Below are 24,158 nucleotides of genomic sequence, written 5' to 3'. Positions count from 1 at the left end.
TTCTCTGTTACTAATTTAAAACAGTATCCATGTTTATACCCAATGAAAAGAAACGATCCAGGCATTTTGTAAGTTTCCTCTGTAAAAGATTAGTTGTCTCTCCTGAAATGAAAAGCCTATTTAAAGTTATTGTTGCAATTTGAATTGATTGGCTTCTGTTTTGACATTTGATTTGTTCTGACTAGGTTATTATAATCTTAATCTAAAAGAGTGAGATGTGCATGATGCGGCTGGATTGCAAGGAATTCATCATATTAGATGGAAAATTCAGCTGTACATTGAAATTATTATTATTATTTTTTTATCAATTGCATGTGAGTGACAGTCATTGATATTTATTTCTCCATGAATGTCTTAAATGCACTTTCCAGGACTCAGTGCGGTCCTGTGAAAAAACTAAGTACACTCTTTCGTAGGATTTAAGAGGGTAAGCAGCTGTCAGATGCTGCTAAGAAAATGCACTTTAACTAGGGGTCACCAGGAGGAGTAGTCACCTCCATAAAAGGAGAAGTTTAGGCATTTTGCAGGTTTGGAGCATTCAGGTGAGTTAACATAATGTCACAATCTTCCAAAGAGTGAACATCCCAGACAGTCAGCCCAAGGTCAGAGTGCGCAATGTCAAAGGAATTGTGAAATCCTAAGGACTACATCTCAGATGCTACAGGTCTCAGTTGTCATGTTAGATGTTAAAGTTTAGGACATTACAATCAGAAAAAGACTGAACAAGTGTATCATGTTTGAAAGGGATGACAAGAAAAAGTTTCTTCTCCCTAATAGGTTTGCAAAGCTGCATCCAAACATACTACAAGGCTTCTGGAACAAAGTCCTTTTGACAGACAAGACCAGGGTGGAGATGTTTGGCCATAATGCACAGCATCATGTTTGAAGACAATCCAACAGACCATGGCATGGTGGTGGAGGGGTGAAGATTTGCGCTAGTTGCAAAGCCACATAACCTGGCCGTCTAGCAGTCATCAAACAAATTCCTCTGTATAACATCACATTCTTGCAACAGGGCAATGATCTCAAGCACATCAGCAAATCTGGGGCCTTAACAGAGCTGTGCAAAAATGAATGCTTGCAAACCTCAATGAACTAAAACAACATTGCAAAGAAGAGTGTGCACAATATGAGAGACTGATAAAATCACACAGAAAACAATTAGTTCAAGTTACTGGTGCTATAGGTGGTTCTACAAGCTACTGAATCATGACGAGTACTTATTTTTTCACAGGACTGCACAGGAAACAAAAAACTGTTTAATCACATCTGCCTTTAAACAAAATTTCTCTTGCACTGCAAAATAACATCCTTTTTTTTTCCGGTGTTCGTCTTGCATCCATTGTCAGTATCAGCTTGGTGATATATATTTGGTTAATAATAAGAAGTAGCAGGAGACAGGGACATTTCCTTTACTGACATGTAAATGTTTCATTTCACATATATTAAACATTTACTTGTGGATAACTTTTCTTACATTTCTCCAACAGTTATTGTAAAATTAAAGTATACGTGAACTGTGCGACTTATGAGTTGCACTATATAATGTCAACAGACTTATATCAAATTCACTCTTATAGTGAAATGTGAGAATATTCAAGTGAATATGTACACATTCATCATCTAAAGGGTGCCATACATGCTTAAGCAGACCATCAGAACTGGGAACTTATGGAAGCTTATAAGCACTTAAATAAATGGCTCACGCCTCAATAAGCCCTGATGAGTTTCAGTGACTCGTAGCAAAGAATGATCATAAAACGTCTCCAAGGATTATATAGAGTTGGTAATCGACAGTGATGGCTCAACATCTGTGGCTTTCCAACTCCCTTTCTCTCTTGTGCATTGTTTTAAAACATACTCCAAATCCATCTGGAACAACAAATCTGCCTGATTATCAGTGCCGTTCCTCCCTAGCACATACAAACCACAACTCCCAAGTGCCCCATCCCTTGCAATCATACCCTCAGCTGCTGTTGTAAACTCAAAGTTGGGGCTGTATGCTGTGTAGCCAGCAGCAGTGCGAGCGCGCACATGGAAAACATAAACAGTCGAGGGTCTGAGGCCTGTCACCACAACACTGGGGGCTTTGGTCCGTGTTGATGAGTAGCTCAGCTGCTCTTGCTCCTAGAAAAGCAGAAACAGATTGCCAAACATGATAAACAAAGCCACATTATGGCACAAGAGATAAACGTGTTTTTGCATAAACCCATTATCACAGCAATGTCTTAACAGAAGACATCATTTCTGTCCTATTAACTATCAGAGCAGATGGTGAACAAAGCAGGGATAATGACACATTATGGATGCTCTACACTTATGTTTGGCTTTCTCAATTATTCACTGTGGTGCATTCTAGAGCAACGGCAATAAAAAACGCTTTTGCCACAAAGAGAATTACACATTGTACATAAACATAGTCTGAGAGAAGAAGAAGAACGTCATTCAATATGACAAAAAGGGTTTACCTTCTCATAATATTTCACTTCATAATCCACTATGTCTGAGGGTGGCTTTTCCACTTCTGACCAGGAGAGGGCGATGCTGTTTTGAGAGGCCCAGTCCTTCCTGACTACACCCACCAGAGCAGGACCTGAGGGTAAAGTGAAAGAGTGCAGGGTTTTGAGTCAGCTGTGATAAGAAAGCTGTGAGAACAACAGCGCTTCAAAGCTTGAAAATGATGTATTTTTACATGACTGGCATTTCTTGATAAGAAGTGTCTGTATCCATCACCGTGTTTCTACAATCAACAAAAAATACTTGACTTATTTGACTGACTTTCTTCCAATTGGTTGGCTTATTGAAAAGTGTCTTTATCAAAAGGGTGAACCTGTAAACACATTAACACTTTGGGAAGCATAAGCAAGCAAAAAAACACAATAAACAATATGTTTCTAGCACATCTGGGGGACCGAGAGTCGCCTGGCCAAGAAGCCCAGTAGACTGAGGAAACAAGTGATCCAGGCCATTTCCTGCTCTAGCCTCTGTGGTGAACTCTGAAGTATATTCACTGAATTTAGAGTCGGTACTGCAAAAGGGATTTCACAAGTGTCTTCAGTCATCAGAGAAAAGATGTAAGCATCAAAGAACCAGTTATACGGCTGCAATTGCAAATGAAAAGCTAAATAAACATCTGAAGCTGAACTTATGTAGTTTGTAGTAGACAATCTCAGGTAAAATAGCTGTTGTGAAATATCACAAGTAGGGCAGAGAAATGCATTCGGCATCACAGGAATACCCAAGATAAAAGTAAGACAGGGAAAAAACATTGATTTTGAAACATTTTATTGTCCAGCTACTGTGTAATGTTCAGTCTCAGAGAGACATTTTTGTCACAGAAACCACTAGACCTACACCAACTGTTTATCATGTTTGTCATTATTGCTGAGTTTTGGGGGAATATTTTACACAAGGCTGCTGAGGACATCATAAAATCACCTAGCAGAGAGTCAAATATTTACCATCAATTATTCATAAAGCCTCTGCTTCAACACAATATGATTTGGCAAACTAACAGATCCAGTCCCCCCTGTTGCTGTGCGTGCTGTTTGAGAGATCATTGTTGGAATACAAATTCAGGAGCAGATTGATGTCATAAATTGTCCTCATGCTCAGAGAAGCAGATAACCTATTCTATACCGAAGTCCACAGACTGGATGCGGCACTTCACAAAAAGGTGACATGTCCCTATAGCGAGTCGGATGCATTGGGGTGCAGAGGCAACTCTTACATCTTGTTAAGAAGCCAAAACGTTCTAGCAGGAGCTCAGCCCAGACACAACGCTTCACAGTCCAGCGGCTCAACCACTTGTATTTATTTTTGCAAAAAGAAAAATGGTGCACACATGAAACATGGTGTTTGATGCTGACTCCTGCAAAAATGCACACTCTGGGTGACAAATATGCAACATGCACACATCTTCAGACTCAAAGTGGTTTAAAAATGTATTTCTGTGTGAGACTGTAACTTCAGATGACTGTATTCTTCTGTGATACAGATACTCCAAAATATATCCATGTCAGAAATTTTTTAAATATAATGTTGTTATAATATAATCTTGTTATAAAGACGCCATAAAGCTAAAACTATCATAAAACTAAAGAAATGGGGGTCCACACAAAAAAATCACCTGCCAGCTTGTGGAATCTTTTCTGTGACATTTTAATCAGGTAAATGTGTGACTGTAAAAATGCATTTAAACGAGAGTTGTCTGCGTAAATGTCGAGGTTGCAATTGAGAAAGATGTTTTTCAGTTGGCTTTAGTGTAATTGAGCAGATCTTTACTATATGCATAACCCACTTAGGGGATAAAACTTTGTGAGCATCGTGTTACTAGAAGGGATTTCTGTTTGCAGCATACTGTACTGTATAAATTTATGCCTTTACTGTGTGAGAGAACTTGAGCTCGATTTTTAAATTTTTTTTTTTTCTCTAAATCTCTAGAAACCTTCTGCGCACTTATGGAAGAAGTTATTTTAGGTTCGGCACAAATCAGTCTGCTGCTCAGACACCTTCTGCTATGGATGAGTGACTCAAAGAGAACAATTATGGTCATTACAGTTTAATCACAAGTCACAAGGCAAACGATAATTGACGATTGAGCTTACTCTATAAGCTCTAGTTGGTTTATTGGCAACATGCAAAAATAGGTTAACCCTCAACTTCAAATGCTCAAAGAAATAAAGAAAGGACATGGGGGAAGAAGAGGGAGAGGGAGAGAGAGAGCAAGTGAGCAGGAAAAGCTGTAAAGAAATCCCATGGGGTTGCATCTCCCCAGCATCTGAGCATATAAATAGAAGTCAGTCTTATTCCCAGAGCAAAGGAGGATGAAAACTGAAGAGAATCCACTGGAGGAAAAAGGAGAAACAGCGAAGTAAGAGAGAGAGAATCTTCTGAATCAGGACACAACATGCATGGATTCAGCATGTGAGAACTTTGTGTGACCTGTTGTTTTTGCCTTACAAAAAGAAATCATTATGATGAAGGCAGTAACAGAGCTAAATCTTTGTTTTTTTGTCTGTTTCTTGTTTCAGGCGGATCAACAGTAAGACATCTGCGGTATGGCGTAAAATCAAAAATCGACTGCCAGAGAAAAGAGCATGGAACAGACAGGACTTCTAATGTACAGTAATTCGAAGCTTTGCAAAGCTTTGCACAGGACTCTGTGCAGTCCTGTGCAAAACTAAGAGCACCCTTACTGCTTTCATAAGAATTCACAGGGTAAGTAGCTAATGTGAGCACCTCTATAGCAGCAGACGTTTTAGCAGTTTCTCTGGTTTGAAGCATTTCATTGTGTTAACACAATCCCAGGAGGGAATGTCCAAGCAAATTCATGCCAAGTTCAGACTGTGCAATGCTCAGAGAAACCGCAAAGAAACCGAAGAGATACATCTTAGACTCTACAGGCCTTTGTTAGCATGTTAATGGCTAAATTTCATGAGACTACAATAAAAAAGAATCCCACAAAAGAATCAGCTTGCTCTGTTTGGAAGGGCTGCAAGGTTTGCAAAGTTGCATCTGATTAAACCACAAGACTTCTGGAAAAATATCCTTTTAACAGATGAGACCAAAGTGGGGATGTTTGGCAGTAATGCACACTGGTGCATTTGAGCCAATCACGACATATCAGCACAAACTACTGATGCCAATTGTCAAGCACGGGGGTGGAGAAGTGATGATTTGGGCTTGTTTTGCAGCAACAGAACCTGGGCACCTTGAGGTCATTTGACCATGAACTCCTTTGTATGCCCAAGTACTCTAGAGTCAAATGTGAATCTGTCTGACAGCTAAAGTTTAGCCCAAACTGGGTGATGTAACAGGACAATGATCCCAAGCACAGCAGCAAAACTACAACAGAATGACTGAAATAGAAGAGAACTGAATAGTGAATCAAGGCGGTGCAATGGCCCAGTCAAACGTTAACCTGACTGAAGTGCTGCGGTGGAAACCCAAGAGAGCTGTGCATAAATGTTGAAGTGAAAAGTGGACCTACCCTCCTCCACATTGATGTGAAAGACTGATAGAGTCACACAGAAAATGATTACTTTTAGTTATTGGTGCTAAAGGTGGATCTACAAGGTACTGAATGATGGGGTGTGATTAGTTTTTCACAGGGCTGCATAAAATCCTATGAAAAATTCATTTTTCATGTCTTCAACATTCTTTCCACGCTCCTTAAAAAAAAGGTAAATTAAACTATTGATTGATATTAGCGTTTTAACACCTCTGATATAGGTGCCGTAAAATTTGGTGAAACAGTCTCATTCTTGGTGAAAAGCTCCACTGAAATCAAATTTTGAATGAATTTATAGCATTTTTATTGACATTATGCCCTTTGGAAAATTTGTCAGCTATAGTCAGATAGAATTGTTTTAACCACCACTGAAAGCTGTTAGTGATTTCTTATTAATAAGTAATCTTCGGGATTTAAAAACTACTATGATGAAGACAAGTCATTCAGTCTGGAATGAACTAAACAACAATGTGCAAAAATCTTAGGTGACTTCATAATTTAAACCAGAAGTTATTTGATTTCAATTATTTCAGCAAAGGTTCAGTGCATCATTCAATCTCACATTCTGATAACGGTTTGATTCAATTTGATATATAATTCAATACAAGTGATTCTTCTGTGCTGTGATTCTGCAGTCTAAATTTTGACAGGCTTAACAGATAACATGTTCCGCCTCTGCTCGGCTTTCTTTTTTTAAGTACGGTTTACTATTAACCCAGAGTGGGTCTATATTTGTGGCTGTCCACAAATATTGTAGGTGGACATTTTTAATCTGTGCACCGAACACCTTACACAAATATGCAGTGACTTTCTGTGTGCCTCCTCGCAGAATACTGCAGTGAACTTTGTGGGAGGCATCTTCAGTGAGAAATCCTCTGCTGAGCATCAACTACAGCAAGCTCAGAGCAGAGTGCAGTTCACGCTACATAAATACAGAGATCATCGTGCTCGCTCTGCAACGCATTGCTGCCTTTAGAGGTGAGAGGACAACAGCTGATGACTTTGACCTGTGCAGTGAAACCAACTATGGAGCAGAGAATGCAAAAATAGTCATTGAGATGAGCAACTGAGACACCATGACATTGAAAAAATACCCCTCAGAACAACAGTGTGACAATTAATTAACCAAATATCTCCACAATATCTCATCTGAGTCAATGAAAACTATTCTATTTAAAGATAAAGTGGCACCTTAACCAGGCATTTAACTTTTCAAGGTTAAATAAGCACCCTAGGAACTGAGAAGAGAAACGATTACTAATTCTGATTAATAGCTTTAACATATTAGCAGCATAATGAGTCATTAATAAACAATTTACCAATGATGGAAGGGTAACAGAAAATATATTGCTACTTTCCTCTCACTACATAATCCAGTTAATTTTTTCATTCTGCTTTTAATTGTCTATTATTCCATAATTGCCATAATATCACAATCAATTATTCGAATCACCTTGCAGCATCTGTCTTAACTGGTAATGAGACTGTCCATCCACAGTCTCGCTCCCCCCCCCCCCCAAAAAAAAAAAAAAGCTTAAGCAGACAGCATTTTTCATTCCATGAACATCCCACCTTAGTTGAATTTATTTTAAACCTATGCGGCGGTTTGAAGAGTTTAACATGATTTTCAATTTTTCTTTTTTAAACATCATCAAAAAAGAGCTTCCTGGAATATTTTTCCTTAATGCATAGCTAACTCATGCATACACCGACAGCCCCTTTGTTAGTTACAAAGTAACCAACATGGCAGCAACTCAGCACATTTAGGTGTGAAGACATGGTCATGACGACCTTTTGAAGTTCAAACTGAGCATCAGAATGAAGAAAGGCGGTAAAGTATCTTTTATCTTTGGCATGGTTGTTGGTGCCTGATGGGCTGCATGAGTGTTTCAGAAACTGCTGATGTGATGGGATTTTCCCACACAAGTGTTTACAGAGAAGAACCATTTAAAGAGAAAACATCCAGTGAGCAGCAGTTGTCTGGACCAAAATGACTTGCTGATGCCAGAGGTCAGATGAGACTCATCGGACTGCTTTGAACTGATAGGAAACAGTAACAGTAACATGCAACAGAAACCAAATAACCAGTTGTTATAAGCATATGGTCATGTCTGAATGGAAAAGACGCTGAATCTTGAGGCAGATGGGCTACAGCAGCAGAAGACCATGCAGCATGCCACTCCTGTCAATTACGAACATGAAACCGAGGCTTCAATTCACACCGGCTCACCAAAAATTAGAAGAAAGGAAAACTGTTGCCTGGCCTGGTGTATCCATTTCTGCTGTGACAATTAGATGGTACAGTAAGGATTTGGTATAAACTTTGACAAAACATAAATACATCCTGCCTTGTATCAGAAGCTTAGGCTGCTGGTGGTGTAATGGTGTGGGGGATATTTTCTTGGTGTACCGTGTAATGTTGCTGACCGTGTCCTCATCATGAATACACAGCTGACAAATCTCAAGCTAAAAATAGACCAAAAATCCCAGAGGATCACCTTCCAGCACCTTATTGAATATAAACCATGAAGAATTAAGGCACTTCTGAAGGCAAAAGCACTTCCAACACACTATTATTAAGGGGACCCTACTAAAGTGGCTTATATTAAATGTCACATGTTCATTTAAATTTGCATAAAAAACTCCATGTGATGCTGAGAATCAGCTGCTGACTCAAGCAAACGTGTCATTGCACAGATTCAATAATTCAATCTTTTAGTGAATATATTTCTTATTTTTAAAACTTTACCCATTTGTCATGTAAAATATGCAGAACAGGATCACTTTTATTTATCCAAACCACAACAAAGAAGCTGCTGTAATCTCCGTAACAGAGCTACAGTGTATGTGTTGTATCAATCAACAATCAAAGAAAAGTGAGTATTTCTGGTTTCTTTTCAGAGGAGTAATATAACAAAATGCAGATGAAATAACAGGAACGAGCTGAGGAAATGACCAGCACACCATGTAAAAGTGTGGGTGATACATGCGTGCAAATGTCTTATTTGTATGAATTTGCTTGCCTGCTTGTTTGTGTGTGTGTTTCTGGCTCTCTCTCTGTGTGCGTGTGTGTGTGTGTGTGTACAGTATGTCTACTGAGGAAAGGCAGTTTGACAAGTTAATCCACTCTAAACATCCTAATGGGAACATCCCCACAGGCTGCTTCTCTTCTGCTATGGAGATTATTTTTGCATTCCAACTTCCTCCCACTGGGCTTGCTGCCTTTGCCAGAGAGATGGGTGCCAGGCATGACACATACACACCTGACATCTGGTTTGCATGGTATGATGACAGCCCATCAGCACACATTTCAGTTTGTAAAAATAAAAACCTCGACACATTATTTCTCCCTGTATACTAAAGAGAATTATGAGGAATGACTGCGAAGTATTTTCTTAATGAGCAGGAGCATAAATATAATCTTATAACTGTCTGGACTCCTTGTTGTCACTTCATCATTAATGCTGCTTCATTCTCACTGCGTCTCACTGCTTTTGACACAGCAAGCCAGCGAATTCTACACATGGGCACAGGTTTTAAAATTTTAATCTGGATCACAGTTTGAAGAGTCACCCTAATGAGCTGGTTGATTGGCCGGCTCACCACTTTGGTCCAGACTGAACAGGCTCAACAAGTATTGAACAGACTACTGTAAAATGTGGAATTTGGTACAGGCATTTCCCAGGAAATGAATCCTCCTGACTTTGGTGATAATTGGACTTGAGATGTTAAAAATAATGATGCATAATTTTTTAACAGGTTTAGATTTTTTCCTAAGCCTACTTTTAAAAAATGAAAAATGAGGAGAATTAATTAAATTACTACTTTACTTTCTGTTTTATTAAATTGAAATCATGATGCGCATGATCACTATTATATAATATAAAGATTAGCCAATTTATCAATTAAAAGAACATTATTGGTCAAGATTTTGACAATTCATGAATCATTTAAATGGTTAAAGAGTGATTTGGGGGCCATAGGCCAAAAAAATTCATAATAACCTTTCAGCATATTCAAGTAGTCTGTTATCTATGAATGTTTAAATATACTATTTTACACAATTGCTGAATTCTACTTCCATTCATACATCAGGCTGCCTACGTATCACACATACAGGACCTGCTTGGCCATGGAAACCCATGAAGCGCCCAGCACCAGAGGAGGTTTGGAGCTCTGCAGTTATTGAGTCAGCAGAGCGTTGGTGACTTTTACGCTTTGTCTTTCAGATTTCCAACCATTGCAGTTCTAGGTTATTTTTCACAGCCAAATATGAATAAGTGTAGTGCAGCTCAGGTGACCCTGAGCTGCACTACACTGCAAGCATTTCACTAGAGTAAAAATTACAGCGTGTGAATCTGAAAAGTTACATGCCCACACCAGTGATTACGTCTGTTCGGACTCTTTGTCATTAAAAAAAGATCAGAGTTCAGAACGTTAAGGACATGGTTCGGCCAGCAGTGATGGTGATGTTTAACCCAGCAGAGGCTGCGACCGGTCAAACCAGCTGTCACTAATTATCAGTTCAAAGAGTAATGAGAGACTAAACACGACGGGCCTTCTGTTGGTTTTTGCAGTCTGTTCTTTGCAGACAAGAGTTTATGAAATAAAAGCTTCTCTTTGCACCACCGCTGTGCAACCAAGAGCATTTCTTCTTTCTCAGAAGCAACGGTGTCATCAACTCTTGATTGCATCGCTTTAGTTTAAGGAGTCACACTCTTCCATTTTCATAACTTATCATTTATTTAAGCTCATCAGTTTGATAGTTTTGGTGCAAAGTCATCAGTATTTTGATCAAGCAGTTCATGAATAATGAGTTGTGAAATATTTAGAGGGCTTTAGCGTTTACTTGAGTTCATTAGATACATATTTAATCAACATTTGGGTAAACATTAAATACATTTAATCAACATTCGGGCAAATATTGTGCCGGAGTGTCAATGTGAGCGACCACGGGAAAGGGATCAGCCTTCAAAAGATTCTTACATCCAGTTATATGTTGTTTACATTTCCCAAGCTTCAAATATCTTCATCATTCACTCTTCTCGGTTTACTTAAATAAATGTCAAAGCAGTATTACAACAATGACAACTATGATTTAGCACAGACACTCACAGCTCCTCACTGTCTCGTTTGAGCTGCTGATAACTGAGATCACTGAGTACGACTCTAGTTCTCATCAGGATTTAATCTCAATACAAACTTCATACGCATGCTGAAAGGGGAGGAAACGTGCACATACATCCCAGCATAATTTATTAATCCACCTGCTTCCCTTCCTTCATCTCAACCTTCTCCATCAATTATTTCACTACTATTCCCGACCTTGAAGTTTAAGGTTAAAGCTGAATTTCAGGTCTCTTATTTTTTACTAATTCAAGCCTGAGACGATGTTCCTTTGTGAACTTGTAGATCTAGTTGACCCCGGGTCTGCTGGGTTTCACTAATTAGGAATAGGTTCAGGTCACACTGACTCTGTCAGCAATTCAAAGGTCAGGAGTGCGTTCCATTTATTGACGCATTAAGCTGGAGGGAGAGATGGAGACTTAAGAGGTCTCAGGGTCCCCAGGAAAGAGGAAAGTAAATCCCCTTCCTCATTACTGTAATGAATAACCTAAACTGCAATGCAAAAAACAATATTCATGAAGTATGAATTAGTTCCTGTCTAACCACAGTGTATTATTGGTCAAGAATAATTACAATTATGTAAATGTAATGGGGATTGACATTTATTTATATATAACTCAAAAAATGAGAAAATTACAGTGAGCAGCAGGGGTTAGCTCTGCTGCTTCACAGCAAGAAGGTCCTGGGTTTGAATACACTGGTCATCCTGAGGCCTGGTTTAAAACTTCTTCCTGTGCCTGTGTGGGTTTTTTTCCGGTACCCCAGCTTTCTCTCACTGTACAGAGACATTGTTAGGTTAACTGGTGATTCTAAATTGACAATAGTTGTGAATCTGAGTGTGAATGGGTGTCCGTCTCTCTGTGTTAGCCCTGTGACAGACTGGTGGCCAGTCCAAAGCGTACTCTGCCTTTTACCCCTGAGAAGGGCATGAAAGCTGAAAGCTCTGCCTCCCATTCTACTTTTAAATACACAGAAGAATCACGAGTAAGCCTGCAGTCTGGGAGTGAAGGGCTCTATTGGAGTGATACGGTAGTATGAGGTCTTTAAGATAAGATGATTATAATCCATCATCAATTCTGTTTAATCTCTTATGAAATTATTAATAAATTCATCAATATGCTTTCTCGTTAAATAAACTGTATTAATACAGATCCTATTTGCAGGTAGGGTTACATCTGCCTGCTATTATTACCACCACCATTTTAAAAAAGCAAAACAACCAGAACTGGAAAACAAAACGAAAGACCGCCTGAGTGAACAGGACTTACCAGCTTGGTGTGTCGTGACGGTCACATTTGCCAGCGAGCGTGCAGTCATACCCAGCCCAGAGACCCCGTTCACAGCCTCAACGTGGAAGGTGTAGCTAGCGAGCATTGCAAAGTCCAGTATTGCTACAGAGGTGCCAGTAATGCCGAGTGGCCGTGGGATAAAGTGCAGGTCAGGCTCGCACGGCTCACACTGTGTCACAGCACCGCTGCTGTCACTCCCACCACAGCGCTGGCACAGTATGTTGTAAGTGATGTCCTTTCTGCCTCCTGTATCACTGGGAGGCATCCACTGCAAGAAGAGAGCTGTGTCATTGATGAGTGAGACCAGGTTCCTGGGAGCTGATGGAGGCCCTGAAAGAGAGAAGAAAAGTATTTAGAGACAGACATTTTTTTTTTTTTTTTGGCGACTGCACTTGCCACTTTTTGAGATGGATATTCTCCAGGACACTTATGCGACCTTGAATATGAAGCAATGGCTGGCACATGATCACCATAATCTGACAAGTTTGCACGCTGAGCATATTTTTATTCCTTAGCATGTGTGTTCAGTGTGTAGGTACAGCAAGTGTGTGGGTGGTTGGCTTTCAACATTTCCGGCTTCATTCCAGCAACTTGTGTCAATTTCCCGGCTAAAATTTCAGGGTTTTTTTTTCAGTTTTCACACCTGTACAATAAAAAAAAATCTGAGCTGTTTGAGTGTATCTTCAAATATCTGCATGTAGGCGTGTGAGAGGATAGCTCTCAGAGTGTAAGAGTGTTTCATTCCAGCATGATACTTGTCAGTTTCATCGATACACCGCTCAGAAATGTCCAAACTTGGTGAGCAGAAATTTAAATGTGACTCAATCACACTGTTAAAACTTAAACAGCAAAACGAAACTAAAAAAATAAATAAAACCAGAAACAATGGGGTGAATGTTGGCACAGCAGTCACAAAATTGGATTTCTGCAAGCAGGAAAGAGACGAAAGGTTTTGTAGCTTTCTACTAACTTGTACAAGCCATAGTAGTGGGGTCTTTGAGAGCCCTGTAGAAGCCTTTATCACAGTGACAGATGGTGGCCGCCTGGTCATGGCTAGAGCTGTGTAGAGGACACTTGGAGCATTTAGTGTTTCCAGCATACGCCTTGAAGGAGCCAGGCTTGCAAGCTGGAGAAAAAAGAGATGCAAAGGGTGAGTGCTCCTTATGCAACTGCATTTCCATCAGCGCACATACTCTTAATCGAAACTCCAGCTGCTTCGCTCCTCACCTGTGGTCTGACCTTATTTCCCGAGGTACTATCTGTCACCTTCTTATTAGCTCACTAAGCCACGTCCTGTAAAGTGGCCCTTCTAAGAAATGGCACACACCTGTAAAGCCATTTCTTTTTTACAGAATAGAGAATCACAAAATCACACAACCCACATGGTGAGCTTACAAGGTTTATTAGGCCACCTGTCATAAAAACAAGAAAACGCAAGCGTTCTAGAAATCTGTCAAAGACTAAACTAACCAAATAAATATGTTATTATTTATCAGGCAAATAAACTGAATTCATGTCATGATTCAACTGAATCAGTACTTCAAGTAAATAACAACAACAACAACAACAATAATAATAATAATAATAACAATGTTTAATACATTTTTATAAATCTAGATATATTTGGTAATTGCCAGTACTGTTAATTTAGGGCAGCCGTGACAAACCTTACATTGGGCAGTGGTCTAATAAATTTGTTAAGCACTGTATACGACAATATGTTGTTTAAAAACACATTAGCACACAAAGTAAAACACATGCTGATACAGTCCATTCATCTATTATCTTAATCACAATGTTACAAGAGGCTGGAGCTTATCCCAGCGGAAAATGGGCTAAAGGTGAGTCGTAATTATGTCTTCAGACTGTGAGAAGACACAGAAAAATCCAGACACATGTCCTATCCGTGATTAACCTTAGCACATTAATCCAGATATTATTCTGAATGTTTTTCATGCAACACAGTGGCTGATGGTGAACAGTACTTCTGGCAAATGAAGATGAGAGTTACTGTAGGTAGACGTTTGTTAGATGACTGGATATCAGAGAAATATTTCAAAACTAAACAATGCAAGAACACCATGCACTCACTGTGCTGTTTACACTAAATTCTGACTCCACCATCTGAATGTTACAACTCAAACTGAGACTCATCAGACTAGGCAACATTTTTTCAATCTACCGTTGTCCGGTTTTGTCAGTGTGAATTGTAGCCTCAGTTTTCTGTTCTTAGGTAACAGCAGTGGCATCCAGTGTGGACTTCTGCTGCTGCCGACCATCTGCTTCAAATTTGACGTATCGTGTGGTCAGAGATGCTTTTCTGCTCACCTCAGTTATACTGAGAGGTTATTTGAGTTACTCTTGCCTTTATCTGACCTCTGACATCAGCAAGGCTTTTTCATCAGCTACTACTCACTATTTTCTCTTTTTTAAACTATTCCCTATGAAAACTCCAGAGACTGGGAAAATCCCAGTAGATTAGTAGCTTTTGAAATGTTCAGACCAACTCATCTGGCACCAACAATCATGTCACACTCAAAGTCACTTAAATAATAATTCTTCCACACTGTCATGACCATGTTTATATACTTAAATGCGCTGACTTCCTGAGATGATATTTTCCTTAACTTTCAGTTGAACAGGTGTACCTAACAAAGTGGCCAGTGACCATATTTTTTGCTTAAGTCCTTCAAATTGACAAAAAAGGAGTAGTAGCTAAAGGCTAAATAACGATTTTTGGCAGCAATTTGTTTTAATCAGCAGGTTTAACCCAGTTTAAGGTCACTTTGTAGTCTTGCAAGTAGGTAAAAGAGGAGCGATTAACATACGAATAATTCATTATTAAAATGTTAACACAACCTGCTTCCTGCTGAAATCTCAATCCACTTACACAGTCCATTCTGCTGACCGGGTATTTGCAGTTTTCCATCCTTAGACTGTTTCACTTTACCTCCAGTGTTACTTGCCCATTTCTTTCTTTCCATCAACCCACACAACTCTCCTTTCCTTATCTTTTCAATTTTTCTCTCCCCCCCCCAACTGTTATGCTCTGCAACAATTTTCACCTATTCTTGTTTTTCATCTTTATTCCAATGTATTTTTTTCTTTTCCCATCTCTCGTCTTCTTCGTCGCTCTTTTCCCTCGAGGCTTATCAGAAGATGGAAAAACCACTGCAGATTGCCTCCTTTTCCCCTGACTTATCTTGGCACAGAAGAATAAAGCATTAATAGTGCAGTTATTTAATATTCTGGGAATTTGTGGATGATTTTATTGCCATTTTATTGCAGTTGAGTTGAGTGATTTTTTTTCTTTCTTTCTTGAGAATATATATACTTGTGGGTGGAATAATAATTAAAGAAATAGGAAATACTGTATATATACACTGAGAAATTCAATCAAGCCAGAAGGTTTATATAATTTCAGCTTCATTTTAATATCTTCATATATTTTCTGTAAGTAAGCAAAAATACATAGTAGTTAACTGACTTTATTTTTCCGTAATCACATCATCTTCATATATTGCCTAATGCATTAATGCCTCCATTGAAATACACTACCACTTTAAATTCTCTATTGACGCTAGCCTTTTTTTATCATAAGCGTGATAAATGATGTCCTGCTGTGACACAGTCCCCAGCACTGTACAAAGGATGACTGATGGAGGATTATTACTGTTTGAAATCAATTATATTCAATTATTTTTGTGTGTGTATATAGTAATGCTAAGATATAATGTTTCATGAAAGTCATTTTTGCAGTGACACCAAATCTGTTCGTGCAGTTTCTCCAGGATCTACATACATCAGCTTTTCAATACTCAAGAGAGTACTGCATGACTGAGAAAGAAACTTCCTCCCTCAAGCTGGATTGCTGCTACTTTAGTCAACCTAGTGATGGAAACTTTCTCACTGATATTATTACACTAGATAAGACAGGAAAAACTGCAGTCTGTCACATAATCTTGGAAAATTAATGTAAAGAGAAGATAACTTGGACTATTTTAAATACACCTCCCCCGTCCTGTTCACCGAACGGAGAAACTGATCTAACTAAACACTAATCTTCAGAGTGGTATTTTTTTGTGAGTGTGGGATAAAATTCATTTCTTCTTCCAAAGAAAACTGAAATTGTATCATAGTATCCCTGCCAGTGTAAGCCTGGCAGGGATACCATGCCAGAGTTGGTACCTCTGCCAAGTCTGGCATGTAAAATAGTAGAACTAGCATAGAAAATAGCCACTTTTATGAGTATATCACATAAATGTTTATCAAAACACCCCAGACACACTACAACTTGACATTTTCTGCTCAAACAACCCTGTGCCAAGTGTGGAGTCTTTCAAGTTCCTGTTCACTATTATCTCTCAGCTCCGGAAGTGGGAGCCCAACACCAACTCTATTCAAAAAGTCCCAACAGTTGACGTCCTTTCAGCTGAGGAAGGATGGCCTATCATAGGAGCTACTGATCAAGTTCTACACTGCGGTCATCAAGTCTGTCGTGCGCAGTCTGCTTCAGACACAAAACAGGTTAGTATGACTACCTACCTAGTACTACTAGCGCTACTATAAACTCTAAAGAATGTAGAGAAAATAACTGGCGTCCCCTTGTCCAGCCTCCAGAACTCCTCAAGAACCAGTGAGCAGGCAGCAAACATGATCAGAAATTCCTCACACTCTGGACACAACTTTTTCAACTCTTCCCCTCCGGCAGGTGTGACAGATCCACCTACACCAGAACAACCAGACTCAGAAACAGCTTCCTTCCCACTGCCATTATCCTCATAAACAACTAAGTTGTACCTATGCCAAGTATTTATTATTAGGTAGTCTAGGTAGTTATTGCATTCTGCTCTGAATCTACAATGACTGTGTTCTACAACAGTTCTACATGTACACAACATTATATTTCACACATAATGCATAATCGTTGTGCTGCACCAGTCTACTTCCTTACGCATGTGTTTGTCTTATATTTTATCTGTTTGTGGTTGGCAGTAAGCCTACTCTGTGTATAATGAATCCATATATAACATATATTGTTTAGACTTTTCTAAACACCCAGTTGCTGGTAATCAGATGAACTCGATTAATTGATCAACGGCGAGTGTGAGCAACTCTAGAAAGCTTTGAAAGTTTGCTGACTTGGAGCATTCAGGTGTGTATTAACACAATGCCACAATCTTCCCAGGAGTGGATGAGAATTTAGCCACAAAGTCAGACCATGCAATTCTTAGAGAAACTACCAAGAAGAGCTACATCTAAGACTCTGAATGCCTCAGTTAGCATGTTAAAGTTCATGACAGTATAACAAAAACTAAGACTAAACAAGTGAGGCCTGTTTGTTAGAGTTGCCAAGACAAAGCATCTTCTATCTACAAAGAACATGGCTTAGGTTTGCAAACTGCAAGACCTCTGGTACAATGTCCTTTGGGAGTGGAGATGTTTAGCTATATTGCAAAATATAAGAAAGCTGTGCCTAAACAAACGTCCACTAATCTCAAAGAAGTGAAGCAACATTGTGAAGAAGAGTGGTCCAGAATTCCTCTACAATGATGTGAAAGAATGAGACATACAGAACATTATTAAAGTTATTGCTGGTTCTATTCAATTAGGGCATATTTAGTTTTTCACAGGACTGTATATAGTGGAAACACCATCAACTGAAGTGTCCTTGTATGTGTAACACCCTTGGTTAAAACAAATCTGATTGTGATCTGATCTGTGAAGGACAGTTTTTAAATCAACTTATAATTTTCCCATTTGAATCGCCAGGTAACAAAAAGATCAGTCACTACTGTATGTGGACATAAAAACATGAGGTGAGATGGTAAGCACAACTACCAAGGTGCATTTGAGTAAGATCACATAGTTTGAACTTTACTTACATAAGCTGCTATATAACCTGCCTCTAACAGGCATAGAGCTGCCGAGAGTGAGGATCTGCTACTTTCTCCCCATTCTGCATACATATTATATATATATGACACTGCAGGGCTACTGAGTCCTGCTATTTTGTTGCTATTTTTCCCCTCTATGACTTCAAGCAAATTCCAAGAAAAATACCTTGCAACTCAATAACTGAATTCTCCAATGAAGAAAGCTGCAGAAAAGTCAATAATTATGTTGCTTTTGAATATATTTTACTACTTTGAGGATTTACTTTGGAATCAATCCAAGAACTGAGAGAGGAAAAGTGCTGTGCAGCTATCTTGCCACGTACTGTAATTTGACCAACAGTGAATGATGCAAACTTAAAAAAATGATAACCATTAAACCAAATCCTCTCCTGATTAACAAAACTGATTGTCGTTTTCATTCTAATAGATTTTTTCTTGAAACCAGGTCATCAAATGTTACTATATTTCTTTAAGTAGCAATGTTGAAAGCTTTTCATTAAACTTTGAATGACAGGTGATGCATAGTTAAGCAAAAATACTATGTAACAAAGGAAGAGGCGGGAAAAAACTCTATGGATAAATAGGTGGAAAGAAATGAGCATAAATTTGGATGTAAAGAGGATGAGATGAAAGATTGACATCCAGACGGAAATCCTTGCCAAAATCACATTGCTGCTTAGGTCCTAATGAGAAGAGTAATTTGTCACCCAGCTTCAATTTTTGAGGCACCTTCATCTGGATATTACCTTCTCTCCATGCAGAGGTCCTGCCAAAGGCAACAAACACACTGATTCATTTGAAATTCCAGCTGCTCCCTGCTTTCTAGTATAAGCTAGGAAGATCACCACCAAAAAGCAATTACAATACTCATACTGATATTTCTGTCCAAAAGTCAGAAAAAACATTCCAAACACACACACACACACACACACACACACACACACACACACACACACACACACACACACACACACACACACACACACATAAAGTAATGCTATTTGTTTGCTACCACTTTTTGGGGGGATTTTGTCATGTAATCTTCCTTCATGTCATGTATTTTTATTAAAAGGAATAATATGCTTCTTTTTCCCCCATTTAACAGTACATTCTCACATTTATTGGCCACTTTATGCTTCAGCAGGAAATCTATGTCGTAACCTACAAAGTAATAGCAAACCCCTCTGAACCCCACACGGTAGCCTGACGTGCACCTCCAGAGAAATGTAATAATGTTGGATCAACGCAGCACACAAGCGTTGTGATTGGCCTCTTCAGATCAGAGAGAATAACAATCATCAGGTCAGTATAAAGAATAATAATAACACATCAACAGAAAGACTCAGAAATGTTAGCATTTCAGAGGATAGTTGAAACTATCGCAATGGACACGAGGGAAGGTACAAAGAAGTGTAAAAACTAGAGAGACAGAAGAAGAACAACAAAAAATAACCCCAAAATAAAAAACTGGCCAAAACAAAGAGCGGGAACCCACAGGAGAAAAAAGCTTTGCCCAAAAGAACATTTGGCTACACTCTCTACGGGACTATCCTGCACAATCAAAAATTACACTGAAGGGAGACTATGGGCTCAAATTGTGGTCATAAATATTTTGTACTTGTAAATCAGGATTTGTATGTGTAAAAAGAATTTGTGTGTCTGTAAAAAGATTTATGTGTGGACTCAGCCAAAAAATACATGTTAAACTCAAGTTTCAAGTTACAAGTACGAATTTGACCCCATTTTTCTTCCTTTCATCTGATTGGCCAATGTCATGTCAATCACAAATTTAACTATCCAATCAGAGAACACATGGGTTTGGCTGTCGGAGGGGCGCTTTTTTGAACTGCAGGTCCTTGAAGGGTAATACAGTTTGAAGCTGGAGGATCTCTATATAAATATCCGATAGAAGCTAGGTCCCCTAACTTTCAGCAGCTGCTGAAAGGATAAAGTTGTGGTATATCAGTGGTTAGAAATACCATTATTACTTTAGGATTAGTTTAACACAAAGTCAGGGTTGACCCGGGACCATGACTGTGAGTCACAGTGCGCAGCATAAAGGTCCTTTCACATCAGACGCAGCATGTGCTGCTAACGCTAACTGCTAACTAAAAGCCAAGGATCCAGAATTTGTTGCGCTGGGGTTTTGCAGCAGCTCTACCTGTACTAGATGCACCTGCTCCTTGTCGTTTCTATCTCTGACTTTATGTCCTCTGCAAGAGTTTCTGTTTTTTTTTTTATCTTCAAATGTTCAATAAAAACATGCATCACTAATTCATAACGAAGAAAGCTTTGTAACTATCCCCACTAGTGAAGACTGTCATTTCCACAACATAGCGCCCCCCCCCCCCCCCCCCCCCCCCCCCCAGCACTGTTGGGTGAGTAAGCATGGGTGATATTAGGCTACTGAGGTTTCTCACATTACATCATGCACAACAAAAGTTGTCAGCCATTTTGGATATGATACAGCTACTGGTTACTAGGGAGATCTGTATTCCCCAACTGGTTGGCAATGGTTCAGAATCAGAATCAGAATCAGAATGGGTTTATTGCCAGATGTTGAGGTTTACAACATTAGGAATTTGCTGCGGTGCTTCAGTGCAAACAATAAGAATTAAAGTGCTATGTAGAAAGAAAGATATGTGCATGGGATATACATTAGATATATACATGAGAATAAGAATTAAGAGTGCTACGTAGAAGGATATATACATGAGTGCAGGTGGTGATCAGTGCCAAACATGGAATGATGCAGTGACACAGCGTAGGGTCATGTGTGAGTGGCGGGGACAGTCATGTGGTTATTGTTCATGTGTCCAACAGCAGAGGGGAAGAAACTGTTCTTGTGGCGAGAGGTTCTGGTGCGAATGGACCGGAGCCTCCTGCCTGAGGGGAGCAGGTCAAACAGACTGTGTCCAGGGTGGGAGGGGTCAGCTGAGATCCGGGCTGCACGCCGCAGTGTCCTGGAGGTGTACAGGTCCTGCAGAGATGGGAGTCTGCAGCCAATCACCTTCTCAGCAGAGCGCACAACACGCTGCAGTCTCTGTTTGTCCCTGACAGTGGCTCCAGCGTACCACACGGTGATGGAGGAGGTGAGGATGGACTCGATGATTGCGGTGTAGAATTGCATCATCGTCCGTGTTGGCAGGTTGAATTTCTTCAGCTGCCTCAGGAAGTACATCCTCTGCTGGGCTTTCTTGATGACGGAGGTGATGGTGGGCTCCCACTTCAGGTCCTGGGTGATGGTGGTACCCAGGAAGCGGAATGAGTCCACAGAGGTGATGGGGGTGTCAGTCAGGATGATGGGGGGGAGTGGGGCTGTGTGCTTCCTGAAGTCCACAATAATCTCCACTGTCTTCTGGGCATTCAGCACCAGGTTGTTGTGGCTGCACCAGGACACCAGACGTTCAACCTCTCTCCTGTAGGCAGACTCGTCCCCGTCCGAGATGAGTCCAATAACGGTGGTGTCATCTGCAAACTTGATTAGCTTGACAGACTGGTGGGTGGAGGTGCAGCAGTTGGTGTACAGGGAGAAGAGCAGAGGAGAAAGAACACAGCCCTGAGGGGAGCCGGTGCTGATGGTCCGGGAGTTCCTGGAGGATGCTGGCTTTACTGGATCAAATAGGTTGCAAAGAAAGTTACTTTTGTTGGTAGCAGATTTCCATGGTTACCTGTAGTTTCATGTTTTAATTTTTGTCTGTAAATTTGAGAAAGTGCTCACAAATTGGAAACAGGCAAGGTTCAAAGTAAAACTTGTGCCTCACTGCTGTAGCCAACATGTTTCAAAGTGCACAAATTTTACGCTGAAGGGAAACTATCCCTGTTTCCTGTTTCAGTTGCACTTTTCACAGTTTTGAGAGCAGCTGGGCTGTGTTTGTAGACATGTCCGTCACTTCAATTCAAACTATGACCGCACCAATATGCTAGCGACCACAGCAATGACAAAGCCTTGTTTTTTGTACCAGTTTTTTGCCAGCTGGGGAAAATACATTTTAGCAACAGGTGGTTGCCAGGAGGTCACCGACTGGTCTCTTATACAGTGGGGCAAAAAAGTATTTAGTCAGCCACCGATTGTGCAAGTCCCCCCACCTAAAATGATGACAGAGGTCAGTAATTTGCACCAGAGGTACACTTCAACTGTGAGAGACAGAATGTGAAAAAAAAATCCATGAATTCACATGGTAGGATTTGTAAGGAATTTATTCGTAAATTAGGGTGGAAAATAAGTATTTGGTCACCTCAAACAAGGAAAATCTCTGGCTCTCACAGACCTGTAACGTCTTCTGTAAGAAGCTTTTCTGTCCCCCACTTGTTACCTGTATGAATGGCACCTGTTTGAACTCATCATCTGTATAAAAGACACCTGTCCACAGCCCCTAACAGTCAGACTCCAAACTCCGCCATGGCCAAGACCAAAGAGCTTTCGAAGGACACCAGGAAAAGTATTGTAAACCTGCACCAGACTGGGAAGAGTGAATCTACAATAGGCAAGCACCTTGGTGTGAAAAAATCAACTGTGGGAGCAATCATCAGAAAATGGAAGACATACAAGACCACTGATAATCTCCCTCGATCTGGGGCTCCACGCAAGATCTCATCCCGTGGGGTCAAAATGATCATGAGAACGGTGAGCAAAGATCCCAGAACCACACGGGGGGACCTGGTGAATGACCTGCAGAGAGCTGGGACCAAAGTAACAAAGGTCACCATCAGTAACACACTACAACGGCAGGGAATCAAATCCCGCAGTGCCAGACGTGTTCTGCTGCTGAAGCCAGTGCATGTCCAGGCCCGTCTGAAGTTTGCCAGAGAGCACATGGATGATACAGCAGAGGATTGGGAGAATGTCATGTGGTCAGATGAAACCAAAGTAGAACTTCTTGGTATAAACTCAACTCGTCGTGTTTGGAGGAAGAAGAATACTGAGTTGCATCCCAAGAACATCATACCTACTGTGAAGCATGGGGGTGGAAACATCATGCTATGGGGCTGTTTTTCTGCCAAGGGGACAGGACGACTGATCCGTGTTAAGGACAGAATGAATGGGGCCATGTATCGTGAGATTTTGAGCCAAAACCTCCTTCCATCAGTGAGAACTTTGAAGATGAAACGAGGCTGGGTCTTCCAACATGACAATGATCCAAAACACACCGCCCGGGCAACAAAGGAGTGGCTCCGTAAGAAGCATTTGAAAGTCCTGGAGTGGCCTAGCCAGTCTCCAGACCTCAACCCCATAGAAAATCTGTGGCGGGAGTTGAAAGTCCGTGTTGCTCGGCGACAGCCCCAAAACATCACTGCTCTCGAGAAGATCTGCATGGAGGAATGGGCCAAAATACCAGCTACTGTGTGTGCAAACCTGGTAAAGACCTATAGTAAACGTTTGACCTCTGTTATTGCCAACAAAGGTTATGTTACAAAGTATTGAGTTGTATTTTTGTTATTGACCAAATACTTATTTTCCACCCTGATTTACGAATAAATTCTTTACAAATCCTACCATGTGGATTCATGGATTTTTTTTTCACATTCTGTCTCTCACAGTTGAAGTGTACCTCTGGTGCAAATTACTGACCTCTGTCATCATTTTAGGTGGGGGAACTTGCACAATCGGTGGCTGACTAAATACTTTTTTGCCCCACTGTACTTACCTGAATACCTGCTTGACCTGCTCTTATGCCAACTGCTGTTGAAAGCTTGCTAGCAGTGGAGCTCCAAGTACTGCAACCCTAAATCTGAAGAAAGATGAGAGGATCGCCAATTCCTGTTTGCACTTACCTGAAGAAACTTACAGTACCTGAGTATTATTCCACTTGGAAAATCTGTGTCTGAATG

At 40.2% G+C, this 24,158-nt stretch overlaps 1 protein-coding gene across 4 annotated transcripts in view; it reads right to left on the bottom strand.

The window, feature by feature from the left end:
- Positions 1-24,158, bottom strand: part of LOC147339128 (ephrin type-A receptor 6-like) — an 81,108-nt gene that overhangs the window by 11,980 nt on the left and 44,970 nt on the right. For all 4 annotated transcript variants that reach the window (XM_086289560.1, XM_086289577.1, XM_086289568.1 and 1 more), the window contains 4 exons: positions 13,400-13,555; positions 12,409-12,759; positions 2,469-2,593; positions 1,965-2,127 (listed from right to left, as the gene is read on the bottom strand). In XM_086289560.1, coding sequence (XP_086145686.1) covers positions 1,965-2,127; positions 2,469-2,593; positions 12,409-12,759; positions 13,400-13,555 — 795 coding nt within the window. The remainder of the gene's footprint in view (positions 1-1,964; positions 2,128-2,468; positions 2,594-12,408; positions 12,760-13,399; positions 13,556-24,158) is intronic.

Source organism: Aulonocara sp. 'chitande type north' Nkhata Bay, linkage group LG1 (genome assembly GCF_057382095.1).
Source record: "Aulonocara sp. 'chitande type north' Nkhata Bay isolate Kocher_YH1m ecotype deep benthic linkage group LG1, A_spYH_male_GT1.1, whole genome shotgun sequence".
NCBI lineage: Eukaryota > Metazoa > Chordata > Actinopteri > Cichliformes > Cichlidae > Aulonocara > Aulonocara sp. 'chitande type north' Nkhata Bay.
This window is presented reverse-complemented; position numbering and strand designations above follow the sequence as displayed.